The sequence below is a fragment of the Manacus candei genome, unplaced genomic scaffold (genome assembly GCF_025592945.1).
Source record: "Manacus candei isolate 608988 ecotype Guabito, Panama unplaced genomic scaffold, ASM2559294v1 h1tg000046l, whole genome shotgun sequence".
Lineage (NCBI taxonomy): Eukaryota > Metazoa > Chordata > Aves > Passeriformes > Pipridae > Manacus > Manacus candei.
Window position 1 is genome coordinate 16,631,914 of NW_026138094.1, and position 20,556 is coordinate 16,652,469.

At 66.8% G+C, this 20,556-nt stretch overlaps 4 protein-coding genes across 5 annotated transcripts; 2 read left to right on the forward strand and 2 right to left on the reverse strand.

Moving 5' to 3' along the window:
• The first annotated feature begins 1,672 nt into the window (after positions 1–1,672).
• SEMA4B (semaphorin 4B) lies at positions 1,673–12,055 on the forward strand. 2 transcript variants are annotated; one of them, XM_051796739.1, is made up of 15 exons: positions 1,673–1,886; positions 3,103–3,240; positions 5,635–5,795; positions 6,024–6,086; positions 6,205–6,303; positions 6,416–6,527; positions 6,776–6,892; positions 6,993–7,150; positions 7,344–7,525; positions 7,624–7,771; positions 7,913–8,123; positions 8,204–8,319; positions 8,464–8,627; positions 8,704–8,798; positions 8,934–12,055. In XM_051796739.1, exons 2-15 carry the CDS (start codon positions 3,153–3,155, stop codon positions 9,707–9,709), a joined length of 2,490 nt encoding a protein of 829 aa, XP_051652699.1. In that variant the 5' UTR covers positions 1,673–1,886; positions 3,103–3,152; the 3' UTR covers positions 9,710–12,055. The 2 variants fall into 2 exon arrangements, with proteins under 2 accessions (XP_051652699.1, XP_051652700.1); XM_051796740.1 differs by lacking the exon at positions 1,673–1,886 and adding an exon at positions 2,834–2,908.
• Positions 11,755–14,849, reverse strand: LOC127475218 (calcium and integrin-binding protein 1-like). The gene is made up of 7 exons (XM_051796773.1): positions 14,730–14,849; positions 14,493–14,527; positions 13,964–14,066; positions 13,477–13,630; positions 13,127–13,245; positions 12,967–13,055; positions 11,755–12,693 (listed from the first exon to the last, which is right to left on the reverse strand). Exons 1-7 carry the CDS (start codon positions 14,778–14,780, stop codon positions 12,672–12,674), a joined length of 573 nt encoding a protein of 190 aa, XP_051652733.1. The 5' UTR covers positions 14,781–14,849; the 3' UTR covers positions 11,755–12,671.
• GDPGP1 (GDP-D-glucose phosphorylase 1) lies at positions 14,809–20,098 on the forward strand. The gene is made up of 3 exons (XM_051797067.1): positions 14,809–15,415; positions 17,275–17,374; positions 18,991–20,098. Exons 1-3 carry the CDS (start codon positions 14,927–14,929, stop codon positions 20,088–20,090), a joined length of 1,689 nt encoding a protein of 562 aa, XP_051653027.1. The 5' UTR covers positions 14,809–14,926; the 3' UTR covers positions 20,091–20,098.
• Positions 15,873–18,934, reverse strand: LOC127475222 (calcium and integrin-binding protein 1-like). The gene is made up of 7 exons (XM_051796776.1): positions 18,811–18,934; positions 18,550–18,584; positions 18,020–18,122; positions 17,596–17,686; positions 17,239–17,408; positions 17,079–17,167; positions 15,873–16,805 (listed from the first exon to the last, which is right to left on the reverse strand). The coding sequence occupies exons 1-7, from the start codon at positions 18,859–18,861 to the stop codon at positions 16,784–16,786; spliced, it is 561 nt and encodes a 186-aa protein (XP_051652736.1). The 5' UTR covers positions 18,862–18,934; the 3' UTR covers positions 15,873–16,783.
• Positions 20,099–20,556: the final 458 nt, after the last annotated feature.

Below are 20,556 nucleotides of genomic sequence, written 5' to 3' on the forward strand. Positions count from 1 at the left end.
AGCATCCCATGTATTCTGCAGCCCCCTGGGCAGGCAGTGCAGAGGTGCAGACAGGCACTGGCATCATGGGGGACAACTGGGCTGTCCAGTGGGGATACCCCATGTGGGGATACCCCATGGCCCTCAGAGCTGAGCCTCTAACATTGTGCAGGAGCAATTGGACAAGTGTGTGTTTTGGGGTGCCCGGTGCCCTGGGTCCCCCACAGCACCCTGCTGGGGCAAAGGGGCCTCTGTGGGGCAGTGAGGGGCTTGCTGTGTGCCACCATCAGACAGCATCAGCACCCCAGTCAGGAGGTCCTGGCAGCGAAGTCTGAGCTGGTGGCGGGCCAGGGTCATGGTGGCGGGCCAGGGTCATGGTGGCAGCCCAGCTTTGCCCCATGGGAGGCTCTTGGCTCAGGCAGGGTGTCACAGCTGGTGCACACGGAATGAGGGATGCCCCGGGGCCCTGTGGGGAGCCCTCATGCCGCAGGCCAGAGCCTCATCCTGCTTGAGGCCTCTCCTGGGGGGCTGGTGGGAAGCAGCAAAGCTGAGCCATGCTCCAGCTGCGGCCATGCCCCCAGGTATCCCCATGCAGAGAGACCTGCGATCTCCGAGCAGCTGGTGCTGAGCAGCTGGAGCTGGAGCATCTGTGACTCCGCAGGGCCCACAGCCACACGCTGCAGGCGTGTGTCACGCGTGCTCACATGCTGTGCATGTGTATGACCAGGAGGAGGGACCACCTGGTTATGTCTGGCAGCTCCCACAGCCAGCCGAGCCGGGGTGCGTGTGTGAGCCCCAGGAGCTGGGGAGAGCCCAGGCACGTGGGCTGCGTGCGAGCCGGGTGTGGGTCTCTGAGCAGGGGCCATGCCCACACTGCTGCCCATGCTGGGGCAGGCTGAGGAGGAAGGTGGGAATACACAGGCAGCAGCAAAATCGAGGCACACGCAGCCCTGTCCCCGTTCCCTGCAGGCAGCAGCAGCACTCAGCTCCACCACCACCTTCCCAGGCACCCGCTGCCAGTGGAACAGGGCGGCAGACGCTGGCTTTGGAATTTGGTGCAGAAACCACCACCCCACCTGCCCACTGACCCTAGGCTGTGTGTTTTGGTGCTGCCCAGACACCCGGAGTGGTTTCCCCATCGCTGGCAGCAAGCAGGGAGGGTGGCATGGCCACCGCACGAGTGCGTGCCGGTGCCTGCAGCGGGGCACAGGGCACGCATGGGCCTGCGCGGGTGCAGAGTGGGACAGGGTGCTGCGGGTGCCCCGGGCACTGCCCCACTGGCAGCTGCGTGGGCAGGACGGGAGATAAATGGGAGTTTGGCGTAAACAGCCCCAGCTGCCAGCAGCACTGGAGCGGCACTTAAAGGCGCAGGCTCTGGCCTGGCTCCACTGCCTGCTCCTGCCCTCCCTTCCCACTCTGCCTTCCCTCCCTCCCTGCTTGGCCCTTCCCTCCTTCCTTGCCTGCCCCTTCCTTTCCCTCCTGCTCTTGTCCCCCCTGCCTACCCCAGAGCAGCTGCCCTTCCCACAGAGGGGTCCTGTCCTTGCTGTGTGCCATCACACCGTGGTGTTGGCACTGCACTCCCACGGCCATGTACAGGTGACGGCTCAGACCACAGAGTCCCCCAGGGTGCCGTGGGGTGCCATGGGGAAGGGGGCCATGTCTGCAAGGGGAGTGCCTGCTCCCACCCCACACAGGGTGACATACCTGGCTGACTCCTGTCTGTCTGTGGCACTTTCCGGGCAAAGGGTGCTGATAAGGCCGGGGTGGAGCTTTGGGGCTGTCCCGGGCCTGGGAAGGAACGTCGTCGGGCTTCGTCAGGCACAGCAGGAGCAACAAGAACAGGAAGGAAGCAAGGCCAAGGGGGCCAGCGGGGTACCCCACAGCCCCAGCCCCTGAACACCAGCCAGGTACAGCCCAAGAGCCGGCACTGTCCAGCAACGCTGAACAGGCAGAGTGTGCGAGTGTGGGCACAGTTTTTCCAGGAATGTGGGCACAGCCACTCAAGGAGCATGGCTGCAGTTGTCCGGGGAGTGTGGGGAGTGCTCCTCCTATGCAGGGGGCTCACAGCGTGTCCCACTAGTGGGGTGCCAGGGTTGGGACTGGCCAGGCAGGGCATGGGGAGTGGTGGGAAGGGCAGCGGTGGGCACCCCAACCCCAGGAGAGCTGTCTGCTGCAGGGTAGCCCCCAACCTCCAGTCGTCTGTCCCCCTGTCACCCCGTTGCCATGGCGATATGAGGAGCTGTAATTAATAACAGTTGCGTGGGAGCTGCTGGCCGGGCGGGCAGCACTCCCGGGGGTGTGGGGGCTGCACATCCTCCCCAGACCTTGGCCCGGAACAAAGCCCACCGAGGGCCCGGGCAAAGGGTCCTGCCCAGCAGTGCCTGCTCGGCAGCGTGGCCACACCAGGACCCCCGGGACGGGCACAGGGGATGGCAAAGGATGTGTCCCCTCTGCCGGGTGCTGCCTGTTGGGACACCGGTACCAGCCAGTTCTGCCCGTGGCAGGGCTGGCACAGGCACCCCGTGGGACCCCACTGTTCCCGAGGGAGGGCAGGGAGCGCTGGGCTGTGCCAGGCAGAGCCCTCAGCCCCAGCAGAGCGGCCATGGGGCACAGCCTGAGCGGAGGGGCTGGGGGGGCTCTGGCAGCAGCCGTGGGGCCGAGCTGTTCCCAGGGCAGACAGACACCCCCAGCCAGTCCCTCCCGGGCCATCCCCGGGGTCCTGGGTCCGCCGGTGATGGAGGGAGGTGCGGGGAGTGGCGGGGACAAAGCCCCGTCCCCTCCGGACCGTGACGGCCGCGGGGCGGGGACCAGGGCCCGGTCCCACCGGGGCGGAGCGGGGGCGGTACCGGCGGGAAACCGGCCGCCTCCTCTTCCGAGCGGCCCGCCCCGCCCGGGGCACCGGCGGGACTGGGGCAGCCGGAGCGGCTCGGTACGGCGGGGAACGGCTCGGCAACAGATCGGTAGTGCTCGGCCCGGTTCGGTGCGGCCGGGCGGGGCTCTGCGCGTGGCCGCCCCGCCCGGTGGCGAGTGGCGGGCGGGCAGCCCCGGGGCCGGGCGGGCGGCGGGGTCGAACCGGACCGTACTGTACCGTACCGAGTCTCTGAGCCCCTTCTCTTCCTGCAGGTCTGCAGCGCCCGGGCGGCTTCGCGGCGGCGGCGGAGGCTCGGCCCGGGATGGCGACCCGGCCGGTACTGCCGGTCCTGGCTGCGCTGCTGCTCTCGGCGGCTCCGGAGCCCGTCCCGCGGGTCAGCCTGCCCTACGGTGAGTGTCCGCTAACCTTCGGTGGGTGAGGGCCCGCCGGCACCGGGGAGGGGGGTCAGCCCTCGCCGGGGGCTCTGGCAGGCGTCCCCACTGGAGCGGGGGAGGGTCCCACGTCCCCCCGGGCTCCCCGCGCCGCAGGACGGGGCGGCCCCGCGTGGAAACGCCGTGTGACAGTGCCGAGGCTGCACAGCCCCTGCCAGCTCCCCGGGACACGGGGGGACACGGGGACACCCTCGTCAGCGGATCATGGACCGAGGGCTGGGGCAGAGCCCCGGGGATGCTGTGGGGCACAGGGACACACGTCTCTGTGCCCAGACCCGCACCAAGGGCGGGAGGGTCTGGGGCACCCAGGGGTGCTCATGTCCCTGCACGCAGGGCAGTGGTAGCAGCCGTGTCCTGTACAAGATGGGATGGGCTGAACCGGTTGGGAGGCTCTGCCTGTGGGCCCCCTCCCTGCTGAGTGTGTCCCCGGGGCTCCCCCAGCCCTGCACTATGCTGTGCTCAGCTCCGGGCAGCCCCGGGCCCCACTGAAGGCCCCCGTCAGCCGCATGGCCCCAGAGCACTGAGGGCTGAGGAAGGACATCTGGGAGGGTGCTCAGCTAGGCAGAGCCCTCACAAGTGGGGAGCATGGCTGCAGCCCCCTCCTGCCCTGCAGAGCCCCCCAGCAGCTGGCACAGGGTGGGATAGCAGTGGGGCACGCTCCTTGGGCTCAGCCTTGGCAGCTGTGTTGGGACGGGGGTGCTGCCCCTGGGTGTCCAGACTGGCTGCACTGCCAGGAGAAGGTGGCTGGATCCAGCTGCTCCCGGCCAGTGGAGCCCATCCCATCCTGTGCTGGGCAGGGCCTGGGAGGGTGCCGTGGTTTGGGCAGCTGGGAGCACTCCCTGGCTCAGCACACTGTGGCTCGCTGGTGTGGACGTGGCCCCACCACATGCTCCCGTGACCACTGGCCATGGCCATGGTGGCACCAGCAGATGTGGGACCCGCCGAGGCTGGAAGCCAGCACGATGGCCAGCTAGGTGTCGTGCTGTGCTGTGCTGTGCTGCCCAGCCCTGCCTGCACAGACTGGTTCTGCCCACCTGAGAGGCTATGGGGCTGCAGCCACAGGCAGTGCCTAAGGGTCCCAGCTGGACCCCAGCGCTGCAAGAGGAGCTGGGCCGGAGGCATGGGCCAGTGACCGGTGTGTGCCCAGTGGTGGCTCCCGCGGAGCATGGCTGCGTGGGGCTGCAGTTAGTGGGAGGGAGGAGCTGGGAGCTGCTCCCCTGGGAGCGCTGGATGTGCCTGCAGCAGGTTTGTCTGGAAGAAGCAGGTCGTGTCCTGACAGGTCCCTGGCAGCCGCACCAGCAGCTCCCCATGTCAGGACAGCTCTGCAGGGCGCAGGGGCCCTGCTGCCCCTCTGCTGCCATGCCCACCACAGGTGGCATCGTCCCAGCACTGGGGTGCAGGACCCCTTGCGGAGGATGCCCTGGGGCATTGACTTCCCTCTCTCTGCACCACTGTGGGAGAACTGGAGTGGGTGCTGGGGCAGGGGCCAACTGAGTCTTGCAGGGTAGGGGGAGATGCTGCCCCATTCAGAGGCATTTGAGGTGTGTGGAGCAATGGGGGGGGAGAGCAACAGGGTCCTGCCCCTCAGCACTGTTGCCTCACAGGTCCTCAAGGGCTCATACTGGCTCTTACCTGGCAGGGACTGGCAGGAGCCCCAGGGCTATCCTGGTGGGGCTCTGGGAGCAGGCAGGGGGTCGGGGGAGGTCGGGGAGTTCCCAGGGTGTCAGAGGTCAGGGAAGTTGGCAGTATGAGTCAGCCCAACGTGTCTCGCTGACACAGCCAGGCCCATCTGATTCAGAGCAGCAGCAGGAGAGGAAGGGTTTCCGGGGCCAGGCCACCCACGCGGGACAGGACGGGACGGGCACTCCCTGACTCAGCACAGCCACTGCCCCGTGTCCGGCACAGGCTGAGCCCCAAGGGCCAGGGTGGGCAGCACCGGGCTGAGCCCTGAGTCCAGCACAGGCTGAGCTCTCTGATCTCTCTGATGCTCTCCCTGCTGCGATGTTGGGGTCCCCATGGGCCCAGGCTGGGCTGAGCCTCCTGCGCCACAGGGCTGAGCCCTGGGGCTGTGTGCAGCTGGGCAGCTGCCCCAGTGCTGGGCGGGGCTGCTGCAGCATCCCCAGGGCCTGGACACAGCAACGCCTCATGGCTGCCCTCGGGCACTATTGTGGCCGTGCACAGTTCACCGCAATGTGTGTGGTGCCACACATGTCTGGCAGCATAGGCCAGATCCAACCCTGGTTGCTCTGGGTGGATGGCACGGCCGAGGTGCTGCGCAGATGGGCTGTGGTGAGGAGTCTTGGGGGTCAGGTGCCCATATGAGGCTGATGCCAGTCACTGTCCTCCCAACAGACTCAGCCGAGCGGGTGGTGCAGCGGTTTGAGGCACCCGGCGTGTCCAACTACACGGCCCTGCTGCTGAGTCCGGATGGCAGGACCCTCTACCTGGGGGCACGGGAGCTGCTTCTCGCCCTTAACACCAGCCACTTCCAGCCCGGTGCCCCGGCTCGAAGGGTGAGCTTAGGGATGGGATGGGCTGCCCGCAGGGAGGGAGGGGGCACCTAGCCAGCTGGAGTGCAGGAGCTGCCCTCCCCACCAGCATTTTGGGTCTGAGTGAGCTGCTGTATTCAGGAGCAGGATGGTTGGTGTGGGGAGGACATGGGTGCTGGGGATGAGACCAAGGAAGGTGTGGGTGGACCAGGCAGAGACAAGGGGCTCCCAGTGACTGTCCCCTCTCCACAGTTGCTATGGAGTGCGGATGAGGAGAAGAAGAGGCAGTGTGTGTTCAAGGGCAAGGACCCCCAGGTGAGCCCCACTACCAGTGGCTGTCAGGGGCTGCGGTAGAGTGGGCAGTGCCCGTGCAGGGTGGATGCGGGTGGGAGGGCTGAGCCGAGGGCTGAGCCGGCTCCTCTGACCCCTGCAGAGGGACTGTCACAACTACATCAAGCTGCTGCTGCGGCTGAACAGCACCCACCTGTACACCTGTGGGACCTGTGCCTTCAGCCCAGCCTGCACCTACATTGTGAGTACAGGAGCAGGGCCCCACTCAGGTCCCCCCACGCTGATGGGGCCCTTCAACAGGGTCCTGGGCACTGGGGTGAGCTCTGCCAGCTCACAGCCTTGTCCTGTTGCAGAACATGCAGCACTTCAGCCTGGAGCGGGATGTGTCAGGGAAGGTGCTGCTGGAGGATGGGAAGGGACGCTGCCCCTTCGACCCCGAGTACCGCTCCACGGCTGTCATGGTCGGTAAGGCACAGTGCCCTGGAACTCTCACTCTCCCTGTGCTGCCTCAGGACCCTTGCCCTCCCTGTGCCACCCTGGCACCCTTACCCTCCCTGCAGTGCTCTGCGACCCTCGCCCTCCTCCCTGTGTCTCACCCTCCCTGCATCTGCCCCACCAAGCTGAGCCAGGGCCAGGCTGTCATGGACCCTGGTGGGGAGCAGGGCCATGCCAATGGCATGTGCTGGGTCTCAGCAGGAGCATGTCTTTGGTAGATGGAGAACTCTATGCCGGGACTGTCAGCAACTTCCAGGGCAATGAGCCAACCATCTCCCGCAGCCAGGAGAACCGCATTGCCCTCAAGACCGAAAATTCCCTCAACTGGCTGCAGGGTGAGCACTGGGGCTGGCACGGTTGGTCAAGGTCCTCGTCCCCCAGAGCGTGGGAAGCTGGGGATCGGGCCAGTAGTGCTAAGGGTCCCTGTGTCCCCAGACCCAGTGTTCGTGGGCTCAGCCTACCTGCGCGAGAGCCTCCCTGCCGGCAACCCTGAGGGCGACGACGACAAGGTCTACTTCTTCTTCAGTGAGACTGGAAAGGAGTTTGACTACTTCGAGAACACCATTGTCTCCCGCATCGCACGTGTGTGCAAGGTGGGCACAGAGCAGTGGGGATGCGTGGGGGACTGTGCCTGGGATATGACTCACTGTTGGGGTGGGGGGTATGTGGGAGCACCCTGCACATTTCCAGCCCTCGGTGCCTGGACCCCTACTCCACTCACCCAGCCCCTGAGGCTCCCCGGGGGCACAGCTGTGGTGTCACGCCCTGACCCGCTGTGCCACACAGGGGGACCAGGGCGGGGAGCGCGTGCTGCAGCGGCGGTGGACGACCTTCCTGAAAGCTCAGCTGCTCTGCTCACACCCCGAGGACGGGTTCCCCTTCAATGTGCTGCAGGACATCTTCGTGCTCACTCCGGGTGAGCTGCGCTGGAGGGACACGCTCTTCTATGGGGTCTTCACCTCACAATGGTGAGTGACAGGGATCTGGGCCACTGCGGGGGGCAGTGCAGGGGGTTCAGCAGAGGCAGAGGCCTGATCTTGCCACGGGCTCTGCCTCTCCCCACCAGGAACAAGGGGGGGCTGGGCTCGGCTGTCTGTGCCTTCCCCATGCGCAGTGTGCAGCGTGCCTTCGGCGGGCTCTACAAGGAGGTGAACCGTGAGACGCAGCAGTGGTACACGGACACTGGCCCGGTGCCAGAGCCCCGGCCAGGCACAGTAGGTGCCCCCTTGGCGCCTGCCCAAGCGCAGGACGCGACACAGCCCCTCGCGCTCTCCTGGTCCTGGCGGCCGCCACAGCAGAGCCGCCCACCCACCCCCTGCCCTGAGGACTACCAAGCCCCTTCCTCTCCCCCACAGTGCGTCACCAGCCACACGCGGCACCTCAAGATCAATTCATCGCTGCAGATGCCAGATCGGGTGCTGAACTTCATCAAGGACCACTTCCTGATGGACAGCCCAGTGCGCAGCCAGCCACTGCTGCTGCAGAGCCGCCGGCGCTACCAGCAGATCGGCGTGCACCGCGCGCAGGGCCTGCACGGCACCTACGACGTCCTCTTCCTGGGCATGGGTGGGTGCAGGCAGGCTCTGGTGGGGCAGGGTGTGCACTGTGCGCCCTGGCCCCACTCAGCACAGCCCCTCTGTTCACAGATGATGGGCGGCTGCACAAGGCTGTGCGAGTGAACCACGGCGTGCACATCATCGAGGAGATCTGCCTCTTCCCTGACGGGCAGCCCATTCTCCAGCTGCTGCTGGACCAGGACCAGGCAGGAGCCAGAGCAAGGGGGGAGGGACACGGGGGGCTCAGCCTGCATGAGGCAGGTCCTGTTTGTGGGCTGGGAGACAGAGACCTGGGAGGGCAGGGGTGTGCAGGAACCCACCCCCTGACACTGCCGTGTTTCTTCTCACAGGGCCTTGTCTATGCAGCCACCTACACAGCAGTGGCCCAAGTGCCCTTTGCCAACTGCAGCCTGTACCGCAGCTGTGGGGAGTGTGTGCTGGCACGGGACCCCTTCTGTGCCTGGAGCCGTGGTGCCTGCCGCAGGGTCACCCAGCACCCCCCAGCACACCCACAGTAAGTGCCCACCCATTCCCCTCCATTCCCCTGCATCCTGCAGCACCCCACTGCCCTGACACCTGTCTGTCCCCAGGCTCTGGGCACAGGACATCGAGGACGCTGACACGGAGCGGCTCTGCCAGCTGGCCAATGCCTCCCAGCCCCGTCCCCGCATCCTCCTGCCCCCAGGTGAGCTCCTGTGGGTGCTACCTTGGGACTGGGTGTCTCAGGGGCTCCCACACAACCCAGGCTCCCAATCTGCACCCCCATTACTCCCCCATCCACATCCAGGGTCCCCTCGCTGACCATGAGTTCTTTCTGCAGCCTCTGGTGCCCCATGCCAGCGGATCCAGCTGCCGCCCAACGCGGTGCGGCCGCTGCCATGCCGGCTGCTCTCCAACCTGGCCTCGCGGCGCTGGCTGCACGACGGGGCACCTGTCAACGCGTCCTACTTGGTGCTGCCCGACGGGGCCCTCATCCTGGTGGGCAGCCCCGAGCGCGCAGGCACCTACGAGTGCTGGTCACTGGAGGAGGGATTCCACAAGCTGATGGCCAGCTACTGTGTGAGCGTGCAGGAGCTGGGCCGTGGGCCGCTGGACCCTGGCAGGAAGGTGGCCTCAGGCCATGATGCCCTGGAGACGGTCAGCACGTCCCGGAGTACCTCGGCAGTGGGCAGCGCCGCAGCACGGCTGGATGGCAAGACCTACTGGACTGAGTTCCTGGTGATGTGTGTGCTCTTTGCCGCCGCCGTCTTCGTGCTGGCCCTCTTTGTCCTGCACCGGCACCGCGATGGCATGAAGGCCTTGCTGGAGCCTGGAGACCCAAGCCGGCACCAGAAGCCACCTCGCAAGCCAGTGGAGAGCCTGCCCCTGAATGGCAGCAGCTTGCCCAGTGCGGCATCTGAGCACAAGGGCTACCAGGCCCTGCAGGACAACTACATTGTCAGCACCCCAGTGCACGAGCCCTCGGGCACACCACGCACCTTCTCCGAGTCAGAGAAGAGGCCCCTCCACATCCGGGACAGCTTTGTGGAGGTGTCTCCTGCCTGCCAAAGACCCCGGGTGCGCCTGGGCTCTGAGATCCAGGACTCAGTGGTGTGACGAGGACGAGAGCCAAGCCCTCGCCCGTGACCACCTCTGCTCTGCTGAGCCTCACCGGACCGCGCCGCGGCCGGGGTCTGTGTTGTCTGTGTGTGCATGCCTGGAGCCTGGTGCCCGTGGCCTGCGGCAGCACCCATCAGCCAGTGGGGTCTGGACCCCCGGGAGCTCCCTGGGCATCACCTCGGTACTGGCAACGGTGGGTGTGAGGGGTGCTGCATGCCTTCCAGGGATGTCTGCGGGACCGTGCCAGCCCAGCGTCCCCACCGTGGGAATGGACACAGTGCCTGGCTCGGGCTGCTGGTGCGGCCCTGGCTCCGCAGGGCCCAGACCCCCTCTATACAGAGAGCAGGAGGGGGCGGCCACAGCCCCCTCACACCCCGACTCACTGTGATGTCCTGCTGTGGGACCCAGGGCCACACGTGCGGCCAGGTGGTGCCGGCCCCGTGGCATGTGCTGTGTGTCTGTGTTTGGTTCATTTTTAATACGTGGAAAATGTGAATCGTGTCCGGGGAAGGGGGCAGGGAGCAGCTCCCCCTGCACTGGGTGGGCAGGGACACCTCATGGCCCCATGTGCGTGTGCAGAAATGTCAGTGGTTTTTATATAAAGTCCAAGTGTCTCCTTTGGACATATGTGTGTGCAGTGGGGCTGGGCGACTTCCCAGGCTGGAACCATCCTGGTGGCCCCACGGAGAGGAGCCATGTCCGGCTCTTGGTGCAGTTGGGGGAAGATCTGCTGTGGCTGCACCTCACTCAGTCAGGGCAGGAGGGCCATGCTGGCTGTCAGACTTGCAGAGTCCCCATGTGCTTGGCTGAGCATTGGGCCAGGGCACGCGGGGCCCTGCAGCGCGGTGGCTGTGTGCCTGCACAGCTGCCCAGGGCCGTGCCAAGGGTCCCTGTGACCCTCTGGCAGGGTGTCACTTGAGCAGCCATCGGCTGTCTTGGGGCCGTGCCTGGAGGCCCATGCTGCAAAAGGCAGCGTGGTGGAGGCAGAGCAGGGCTGATACTGTCTTGACACCATGAGAAGCTGCGGAAGGCAGAGGTGAACAGGACTAAGAAAACTTGGTGCCTGGGGCTGGGAGCGGAGCAGCCTCCAGCAAGAAGGGGCTGTGGCAGCCCCCTTCCCCAGGACTATGGTGTTGTACTGCACATAGGACCCACTGCCCATCTAGAGAGCAGCAGGTCCTTGTCCCCATCCCACCTGGCTGTAGGCAGACCCCAGCTGCTTTGGTGGCAGGACCTGACTCCATGGTGGCTGAAGACCAGGACTGGTACTACGGTGCAGTGCTGCTCATGAGCCCTCACACACCTTCACGCCTGGGAAGCACCAGCTGCACCAGGACGGGGCTGACAGAAGCAGTGAGTGCTGCACAGAGCTGGCGTGTTGAGGCAGGATCACCCCCAGGGACCAGCACTGCCTCACTCCCAGCTGGACCTGCACACTGTATTTCCAGCCCAGCCTGTTCTGGGACATCAAAAAAGCCACCGGAGGCGTTGGCTGGTACGTTGCCAGCAGACACGGCCCTGGGGCCACAGGGGTACAGGCCTTGGCGGGCAGATACCGTCAGCTACACGGGGCATTGAGCTGGAAGGGCCAGCAGCGCAAGGAGCGGGAGACAGAGTGTGAGAAACAGCCATGCCAGTGCCCCAAGCTGCTTCTTCCCAGCACAGGGGCTCTGCAGGGCCAGTTGGACCCCAGACCCAGGCCCCGCACCAGCCCGGCGGGGCCGCTGGCTGCGGGCCAGGGCAGAGCCGGTGGCTGAACAGGCACAAAGGGCCCCAGCGCTGCCCACAGCGAAGATCCCGCTCGCCTGGCCGGGATTTCCCTCAGAAGCACCAGATCTTTGTGCTGCCCAGAACAATCCCATCATGGAGGAGGGAGGGAGGAAGGCAGGGGGGTGGCCATGGAAAGGGCTGTCACCGCGCAGGATGGGGGACCTGTCCCACAGCGGTGGCTCGTATACGGGCAGACGGGCCTGGCAGGGGCCCGTGTCCCCAGCACCCTCGTGGCACCCGTCCCGCAGCCAGACAAAGGCGGCAAAGAGTGAGGGTGAAACCGGAGCCCTTTATTTGTGTCCTCACAGGGGCTGGGGGAGGAAGAGGCCAGCGCAGCCAAGCAGCTGCTGGGCTGGAGCCAGAGGAGGGGCAGAGAGGGAAAGGGAGGAAGAGGAGAACAGGCTTTGAGAACGGTCAGTGCTGAGGCAGCACGGGGGAGTCCAGCTGCACACCCGTGGGCTGTGCCAGTGGGGAAGGAATGTGTCCTGTGCAGCCGTGGGGGGACAGCTCTGCTGTGGGTTGGCACCTGTACAGTGGCACTTGGGTTACTGCTCAGAGAAACGGCCCCTGTTTGGGTTATTGCTCAGGAAAAATGATCCACAATTTGGTTATTGCTCAGAGGATCCATGTTCGTGTTACTGCTCACAGAAATGAATCCATGTGGCAGCAGGGACGCTCCCAGGAAGATGAGGAAGCTGAGAAGAGGCTGGAGAGGGAGGCAGCTCTCTGCCTGCTGCTGGAAGGCACAACTTGGGAATTGGTCTTTAGGGATTTGGGAATTGGTCCTGAGGGCAGGGAGGGGCTGTGCTGCTGCAGAGTGGCCCCAGGCAGGAGCAGCTCAGCCTCCCCCACCTGCAGAGCTGCCCTTGGACTGCATATGGAGTCAAACTGGTGCTGGGAGAGCAGAGGGGCTGCAGGAGAGGCAGATTCCTAGGGCCCCCCACTGCCAGGCACCTGAGAGGAAAGCAGGAGGGCTCCTGCCCAAGGCACTATGGCATTGCTGGGTCAGTGAGGGGCCAGGCCTGTGCTCTCTGAAAGAAAAAATGGCTGAGCCCACAAGGAGCTGCAGGAGCCAGAGGAGCACTGGAGGAACTGGAGGAGTGGTGGAGAAACTGGAGGAATGATCCTGGAGGAACTGGACAAGTGGTGCTGGAGGAACTGGAGGAGTGGTGCTGGTGAGCCACGGGGCTCACAGGACGATCTTGAAGGAGCTGCAAGAGATACAACAGGTCCTCGCTGGGTCACACAGAGTTTGCGAGCGCCCACTGCTGCAGGGACCCACATTCCCACGTGGGAGAGGCTCTGCAGAGCCAGCTTGGGATGCAGAGCCAGCTTGGGATGCAGCTTGCTCTGCCATTATGGCAGACCTGGCACAGGGCAGCCTTGCCCTCCTGCCACCATGAGCTCTGCCCCAGCTCAGCAACTGGGACAATGAACCCCCAGACAGGCCCCGGGATAGGCTGTGCTGCTGGGCACCACCGCACCTGGCAAAGTCTGGGGAGCGGGAGACGACATGCTGGAACTCGGAGAGGTTGATGGTGCCGTCCTTGTCGATGTCAGACTCCTCCAGGATCTGGGGGGAAAGGGATGGTGAGCTCTGTGCCTGGGGCCGTGCAGTGTCCGTGCCCTGCCCGACACGCTCACGTTTTGGATGAGCTGCTCCATCTCCGCCCTGCTCAGCCGGGACTCCTCGCCCTGCCCCGTCAGGCAGTTCACCAGTTGCTCCAGGTCCTTCCTGTCCAGAGTCCCATCGTCGTCAAAGTCTGTGGGGACAGGAAAGGTACCTTTGGGCAGGGCCACAGAGACCCCGGAGAGTCACAAGCACCAGCACTGCACAGCTTCATGCACATCCCTGTGCCAAAACAGCCAGTCCCACAGGGAGTTCCTGAAGCCACCGTCCCCATGGGCAGCCCTCCTGAACATGGATTCATCCCCCATCCCCTCTTCCTTGAGGTGTGGGGACCCCAGGAGACAGCAGCAGCCCCCAGCCTTACCAAAGATGCGGAAGGCATAGTGGGATTTGATGTCGAAGGTGGCAGAGTCACTGAAGACGCTCAGCATATCAAGGAAGTCTTCAAAGGACATGCTGTTGTCCCCGGCCTCCGAGGTGGAGAACACATGGCAGATCCGGTGCTGGAAGGGGTTTGCCTGTGGACACAGGAACGGCTCAGGCAGGGCTGGGCTGGGCTGGTTCCCTCCTGCACACACCGGCTGTGGCTGCTGCTCCAGCAGCTGAGCAAGTGCCCCACTCTGCCACCAGTGCGGCACCCACAGCACAGCTGAGCCTGTCCTGTGCCTCCCGGGATGCACCACGGGGATCCCTGGGATCCTCAGCGGCTCACTGGGGATGAGGAAGCTGTTTGTGGGCACAGCTGAGGGCAGAGAATTGGCACGGTGAGGCCGTGGTGGGTAAACCGAGGCCCTGCCCAAACATGCCCCCACCCAGGAGTAGCAGCGTCCTGTGTGTGCCAGGCACCGTACCCGCAGCTCAGGCAGCGTCAGGATGTGGCTCTTGGGAACCCGCGCGGAGCAGGCGTTCTCCCGCTCCTGCTTTGGCAGCAGTTCACTGAACCTCTTGTAGGCACTTGAAGAGGAAAGAACAAGAGCGGCTCTGTGGTGCTCCCGGGATGGCAGCAGCCCCTCTGGGCACCGGCAGCGCTTCCCAGGGCCGGGCGGGTGCATGCCGGCCCGGGGGTCCCCCAGCTGCTCCCGGGGCCAGGGAGAGGAGCCGGCCGGGTGCTGCCCGCCCCATGGCTGGGGATTCAGAGGGGGCTCGGGGCGGCTCCCCAGTCCCCACCCCGCGCCACCGGCAGCACCCGCGGACCTTTGCCCTGTGACACCCCATGTCAGGGAACGGCACCGGCACCTCCCGGCTCAGCGGGGCATCACGGCGGAACGGTAGCCCCGGGGCAGGCCGGGGCCCTCCGCGACCCCCAGCACAGCCCGAGGCCCCGGGACTACGGGGGGCCGGGGGTCTGCACCCACATCCTGCCCCACGGGCGGTACTTACAGCAGGATCTCCTGCTTGCTCAGGAACGTCAGCTCCTGCGGGGAGAGTGCGGGTCAGCACCGGGCACCGGGGTCAGTACCGGGGTCAGCACCGGGGTCAGTACCGGCAACGGGGTCAGGGCCTGACCCGGGGCAACGCAGCCCCGGGTCCCTCGGGCTCTGGGCAGCTGCCCCCCGGGGTCGCGCCGCCCCCGTGTCCCCCCGGCGCCGCCCCTCTCCGCCGGTGCCGGTGCCGTACCTGGTACTCGCCCAGCGCGTCCCGCGGCAGCAGACTGGCCGAGCCGCCCATGGCGCCGCTTCCGCCGCCTGTCACTCACCCGCTGCCGTGGCAACGCCCCGCGGCCAGACAGCCACGCCCACCCGCCCCGCGTAGCCCCGCCCTCCCGGCGGACCCCGAGTCCGCGGGTTCGCGGCTGAGCCCGCCCCGCACCGGTAATGGCGGCGGCGCCGGCGGCGGGCGAGGAGCGGGGCGAGCCGAGCCCCGAGGAGTTCGTGTACGGCGAGGAAGATTTCGTGCTGCAGCCGGCCGGCTGGGACGACCCGGACTCCGCGCCCTCCCGCTTCGACAGGGCGCTGCTGGCGGGCTGGAGCGACCGTATGGAGCGGGGGCTGTTCCGGTACCGGCTCGGGCCGATGCCCACCCGCGTCCTGCCCGGCCCCGTGCGCCTCGTGGCGCAGCTGAACGAGCAGCGCAGCGCCGAGCGCCGCCCACCGCAGCCCGTCCGCAGCCTCCGGGACCCCTTCGACCCCGACGCCTTCAACTTCACCCGGCTGCGCCCCGCCGAGCTGCTGCTCCGCCTGCGCCGCGCCGGGGGCCCGGGGCCGCCGCCCGACCCGCTGCTGGTGGCCATCAACGCCAGCCCGCTGGAGCGGGGCCACGTCCTGCTGCTGCCCGAGCCGGCGCTGCGGCTGGAGAGGGGATGGCACCGGGACTGAGACTGGGACGGGAACCGGCGTGGGTTGCTCCATGGCAGGCCCCACACCAGCACAGGGGCTCTGCAGGGCCAGCTGGACCCCAGACCCAGGCCCCGCACCAGCCCGGCGGGGCCGCTGGCTGCGGGCCAGGGCAGAGCCGGTGGCTGAACAGGCACAAAGGGCCCCAGCGCTGCCCACAGCGAAGATCCCGCTCGCCTGGCCGGGATTTCCCTCGGTGCCTCTGACCAGAGCACCGAGATCTTTGTGCTGCCCAGAACAATCCCATCATGGAGGAGGGAGGGAGGAAGGCAGGGGGGTGGCCATGGAAAGGGCTGTCACCGCGCAGGATGGGGGACCTGTCCCACAGCGGTGGCTCGTATACGGGCAGACGGGCCTGGCAGGGGCCCGTGTCCCCAGCACCCTCGTGGCACCCGTCCCGCAGCCAGACAAAGGCGGCAAAGAGTGAGGGTGAAACCGGAGCCCTTTATTTGTGTCCTCACAGGGGCTGGGGGAGGAAGAGGCCAGCGCAGCCAAGCAGCTGCTGGGCTGGAGCCAGAGGAGGGGCAGAGAGGGAAAGGGAGGAAGAGGAGAACAGGCTTTGAGAACGGTCAGTGCTGAGGCAGCACGGGGGAGTCCAGCTGCACACCCGTGGGCTGTGCCAGTGGGGAAGGAATGTGTCCTGTGCAGCCGTGGGGGGACAGCTCTGCTGTGGGTTGGCACCTGTACAGTGGCACTTGGGTTATTGCTCAGAGAAACGGCCCCTGTTTGGGTTATTGCTCAGGAAAAACGATCCACAATTTGGTTATTGCTCAGAGGATCCATGTTCGTGTTACTGCTCACAGAAATGAATCCATGTGGCAGCAGGGACGCTCCCAGGAAGATGAGGAAGCTGAGAAGAGGCTGGAGAGGGAGGCAGCTCTCTGCCTGCTGCTGGAAGGCACAACTTGGGAATTGGTCTTTAGGGATTTGGGAATTGGTCCTGAGGGCAGGGAGGGGCTGTGCTGCTGCAGAGTGGCCCCAGGCAGGAGCAGCTCAGCCTCCCCCACCTGCAGAGCTGCCCTTGGACTGCATATGGAGTCAAACTGGTGCTGGGAGAGCAGAGGGGCTGCAGGAGAGGCAGATTCCTAGGGCCCCCCACTGCCAGGCACCTGAGAGGAAAGCAGGAGGGCTCCTGCCCAAGGCACTATGGCATTGCTGGGTCAGTGAGGGGCCATTTTTTCTGAAAGAAAAAATGACTGAGCCGACAAGGAGCTGCAGGGGCCAGAGGAGCACTGGAGGAACTGGAGGAGTGGTGGAGAAACTGGAGGAATGATGCTGGAGGAACTGGACGAGTGGTGCTGGAGGAACTGGAGGAGTGGTGCTGGTGAGCCACGGGGCTCACAGGACGATCTTGAAGGAGCTGCAAGAGATACAACAGGTCCTCGCTGGGTCACACAGAGTTTGCGAGCGCCCACTGCTGCAGGGACCCACATTCCCACGTGGGAGAGGCTCTGCAGAGCCAGCTTGGGATGCAGAGCCAGCTTGGGATGCAGCTTGCTCTGCCATTATGGCAGACCTGGCACAGGGCAGCCTTGCCCTCCTGCCACCATGAGCTCTGCCCCAGCTCAGCAACTGGGACAATGAACCCCCAGACAGGCCCCGGGATAGGCTGTGCTGCTGGGCACCACCGCACCTGGCAAAGTCTGGGGAGCGGGAGACGACATGCTGGAACTCGGAGAGGTTGATGGTGCCGTCCTTGTCGATGTCAGACTCCTCCAGGATCTGGGGGGAAAGGGATGGTGAGCTCTGTGCCTGGGGCCGTGCAGTGTCCGTGCCCTGCCCGACACGCTCACGTTTTGGATGAGCTGCTCCATCTCCGCCCTGCTCAGCCGGGACTCCTCGCCCTGCCCCGTCAGGCAGTTCACCAGTTGCTCCAGGTCCTTCCTGTCCAGAGTCCCATCGTCGTCAAAGTCTGTGGGGACAGGAAAGGTACCTTTGGGCAGGGCCACAGAGACCCCAGAGAGTCACAAGCACCAGCACTGCACAGCTTCATGCGCATCACTGTGCCAAAACAGCCAGTCCCACAGGGAGTTCCTGAAGCCACCGTCCCCATGGGCAGCCCTCCTGAACATGGATTCATCCCCCATCCCCTCTTCCTTGAGGTGTGGGGACCCCAGGAGACAGCAGCAGCCCCCAGCCTTACCAAAGATGCATGGCAAGGAAGTCTTCAAAGGACATGCTGTTGTCCCCAGCCTCCGAGGTGGAGAACACATGGCAGATCCGGTGCTGGAAGGGGTTTGCCTGTGGACACAGGAACGGCTCAGGCAGGGCTGGGCTGGGCTGGTTCCCTCCTGCACACACCGGCTGTGGCTGCTGCTCCAGCAGCTGAGCAAGTGCCCCACTCTGCCACCAGTGCGGCACCCACAGCACAGCTGAGCCTGTCCTGTGCCTCCCGGGATGCACCATGGGGATCCCTGGGATCCTCAGCGGCTCACTGGGGACGAGGAAGCTGTTTGTGGGCACAGCTGAGGGCAGAGCATTGGCACGGTGAGGCCGTGGTGGGTAAACCGAGGCCCTGCCCAAACATGCCCCCACCCAGGAGTAGCAGCGTCCTGTGTGTGCCAGGCACCGTACCCGCAGCTCAGGCAGCGTCAGGATGTGGCTCTTGGGAACCCGCGCGGAGCAGGCGTTCTCCCGCTCCTGCTTTGGCAGCAGTTCACTGAACCTCTTGTAGGCACTTGAAGAGGAAAGAACAAGAGCGGCTCTGTGGTGCTCCCGGGATGGCAGCAGCCCCTCTGGGCACCGGCAGCGCTTCCCAGGGCCGGGCGGGTGCATGCCGGCCCGGGGGTCCCCCAGCTGCTCCCGGGGCCAGGGAGAGGAGCCGGCCGGGTGCTGCCCGCCCCATGGCTGGGGATTCAGAGGGGGCTCGGGGCGGCTCCCCAGTCCCCACCCCGCGCCACCGGCAGCACCCGCGGACCTTTGCCCTGTGACACTCCATGTCAGGGAACGGCACCGGCACCTCCCGGCTCAGCGGGGCATCACGGCGGAACGGTAGCCCCGGGGCAGGGCCGGGGCCCTCCGCGACCCCCAGCACAGCCCGAGGCCCCGGGACTACGGGGGGCCGGGGTTCTGCACCCACATCCTGCCCCACGGGCGGTACTTACAGCAGGATCTCCTGCTTGCTCAGGAACGTCAGCTCCTGCGGGGAGAGTGCGGGTCAGCACCGGGCACCGGGGTCAGTACCGGGGTCAGCACCGGGGTCAGCACCGGGGTCAGTACCGGGGTCAGTACCGGCAGCGGGGTCAGGGCCTGACCCGGGGCAACGCAGCCCCGGGTCCCTCGGGCTCTGGGCAGCTGCCCCCCGGGGTCGCGCCGCCCCCGTGTCCCCCCGGCGCCGCCCCTCTCCGCCGGTGCCGGTGCCGTACCTGGTACTCGCCCAGCGCGTCCCGCGGCAGCAGACTGGCCGAGCCGCCCATGGCGCCGCTTCCGCCGCCTGTCACTCACCCGCTGCCGTGGCAACGCCCCGCGGCCAGACAGCCACGCCCACCCGCCCCGCGTAGCCCCGCCCTCCCGGCGGACCCCGAGTCCGCGGGTTCGCGGCTGAGCCCGCCCCGCACCGGTAATGGCGGCGGCGCCGGCGGCGGGCGAGGAGCGGGGCGAGCCGAGCCCCGAGGAGTTCGTGTACGGCGAGGACGATTTCGTGCTGCAGCCGGCCGGCTGGGACGACCCGGACTCCGCGCCCTCCCGCTTCGACAGGGCGCTGCTGGCGGGCTGGAGCGACCGTATGGAGCGGGGGCTGTTCCGGTACCGGCTCGGGCCGATGCCCACCCGCGTCCTGCCCGGCCCCGTGCGCCTCGTGGCGCAGCTGAACGAGCAGCGCAGCGCCGAGCGCCGCCCACCGCAGCCCGTCCGCAGCCTCCGGGACCCCTTTGACCCCGACGCCTTCAACTTCACCCGGCTGCGCCCCGCCGAGCTGCTGCTCCGCCTGCGCCGCGCCGGGGGCCCGGGGCCGCCGCCCGACCCGCTGCTGGTGGCCATCAACGCCAGCCCGCTGGAGCGGGGCCACGTCCTGCTGCTGCCCGAGCCGGCGCTGCGGCTGCCGCAGGCGCTGACGGCCTCGGCGCTGCGCGGGGCGCTGGAGGTGGCGCTGGTCAGCGCCCACCCGGGATTCCGCGTGGGCTTCAATGGGCTGGGCGGCGGAGCCTCGGTGAACCACCTGCACCTGCACGGGCTCTACTTGGGTCGCCCACTGCCACTGGAGGCGGCGCCGGCTGAGCCGCTGGGGCCGCGCCTGGGACTGCTCCGTGCCGGACCGGCCACCGCCTTTCTCTTCTTTGCCGCTGGCCCCGCGGCGCTGGAGCCGGTGTCGCGGGCCGTGTGCCGGGCAGTGGAGCACCTGGGCGGCGCTGGGCTGGCCTGCAACGTGCTGGCCACGCGGGGCGACCCTCCGGCTGGGCCCGGCGCCAGCAAAGACCGCGGGCTGCGGGTGTTGCTGTGGGCGCGCCCGCCCCGCTTCGGCCCCAAGGTGGGCGAGCCCTTCCCCGTGGCGGTGTGCGAGCTAGCGGGGTTCCTCCCGCTGCCCGCTCCTCCGCTCTACCGGCACATCACCGAGGCACAGGCCCTGAGCACCATCCGCCAGCACCTACTGCCCGAGCCCGAGCTGCTGAGCCTCGGCAGAGAGCTGGCGCGGCTGCTGGAGAGCTGACGGCACCGGGACCGACACTGGGACAGGAACGGGCACGGCTGCTGGAGAGCTGATGGCACCGGGACCGACACTGGGACAGGAACGGGCACGGCTGCTGGAGAGCTGATGGCACCGGGACCGACACTGGGACAGGAACGGGCACGGCTGCTGGAGAGCTGATGGCACCGGGACCGACATTGGGACAGGAACGGGCACGGCTGCTGGAGAGCTGATGGCACCGGGACCGACACTGGGACAGGAACGGGCACGGCTGCTGGAGAGCTGATGGCACCGGGACCGACACTGGGACAGGAACGGGCACGGCTGCTGGAGAGCTGATGGCACCGGCACAGCTGCTGCAGGGCTGGTGGCACCGGCGCGGTTCCCGGTACCACCCACCAGGGGCCGCTGCGCGGCGGGAGGACTGCGGAACTGACAGTCACGTGCCCTCAGCGGGGCCGCTCTGGCTGGCACCGCCCGCGTCTCT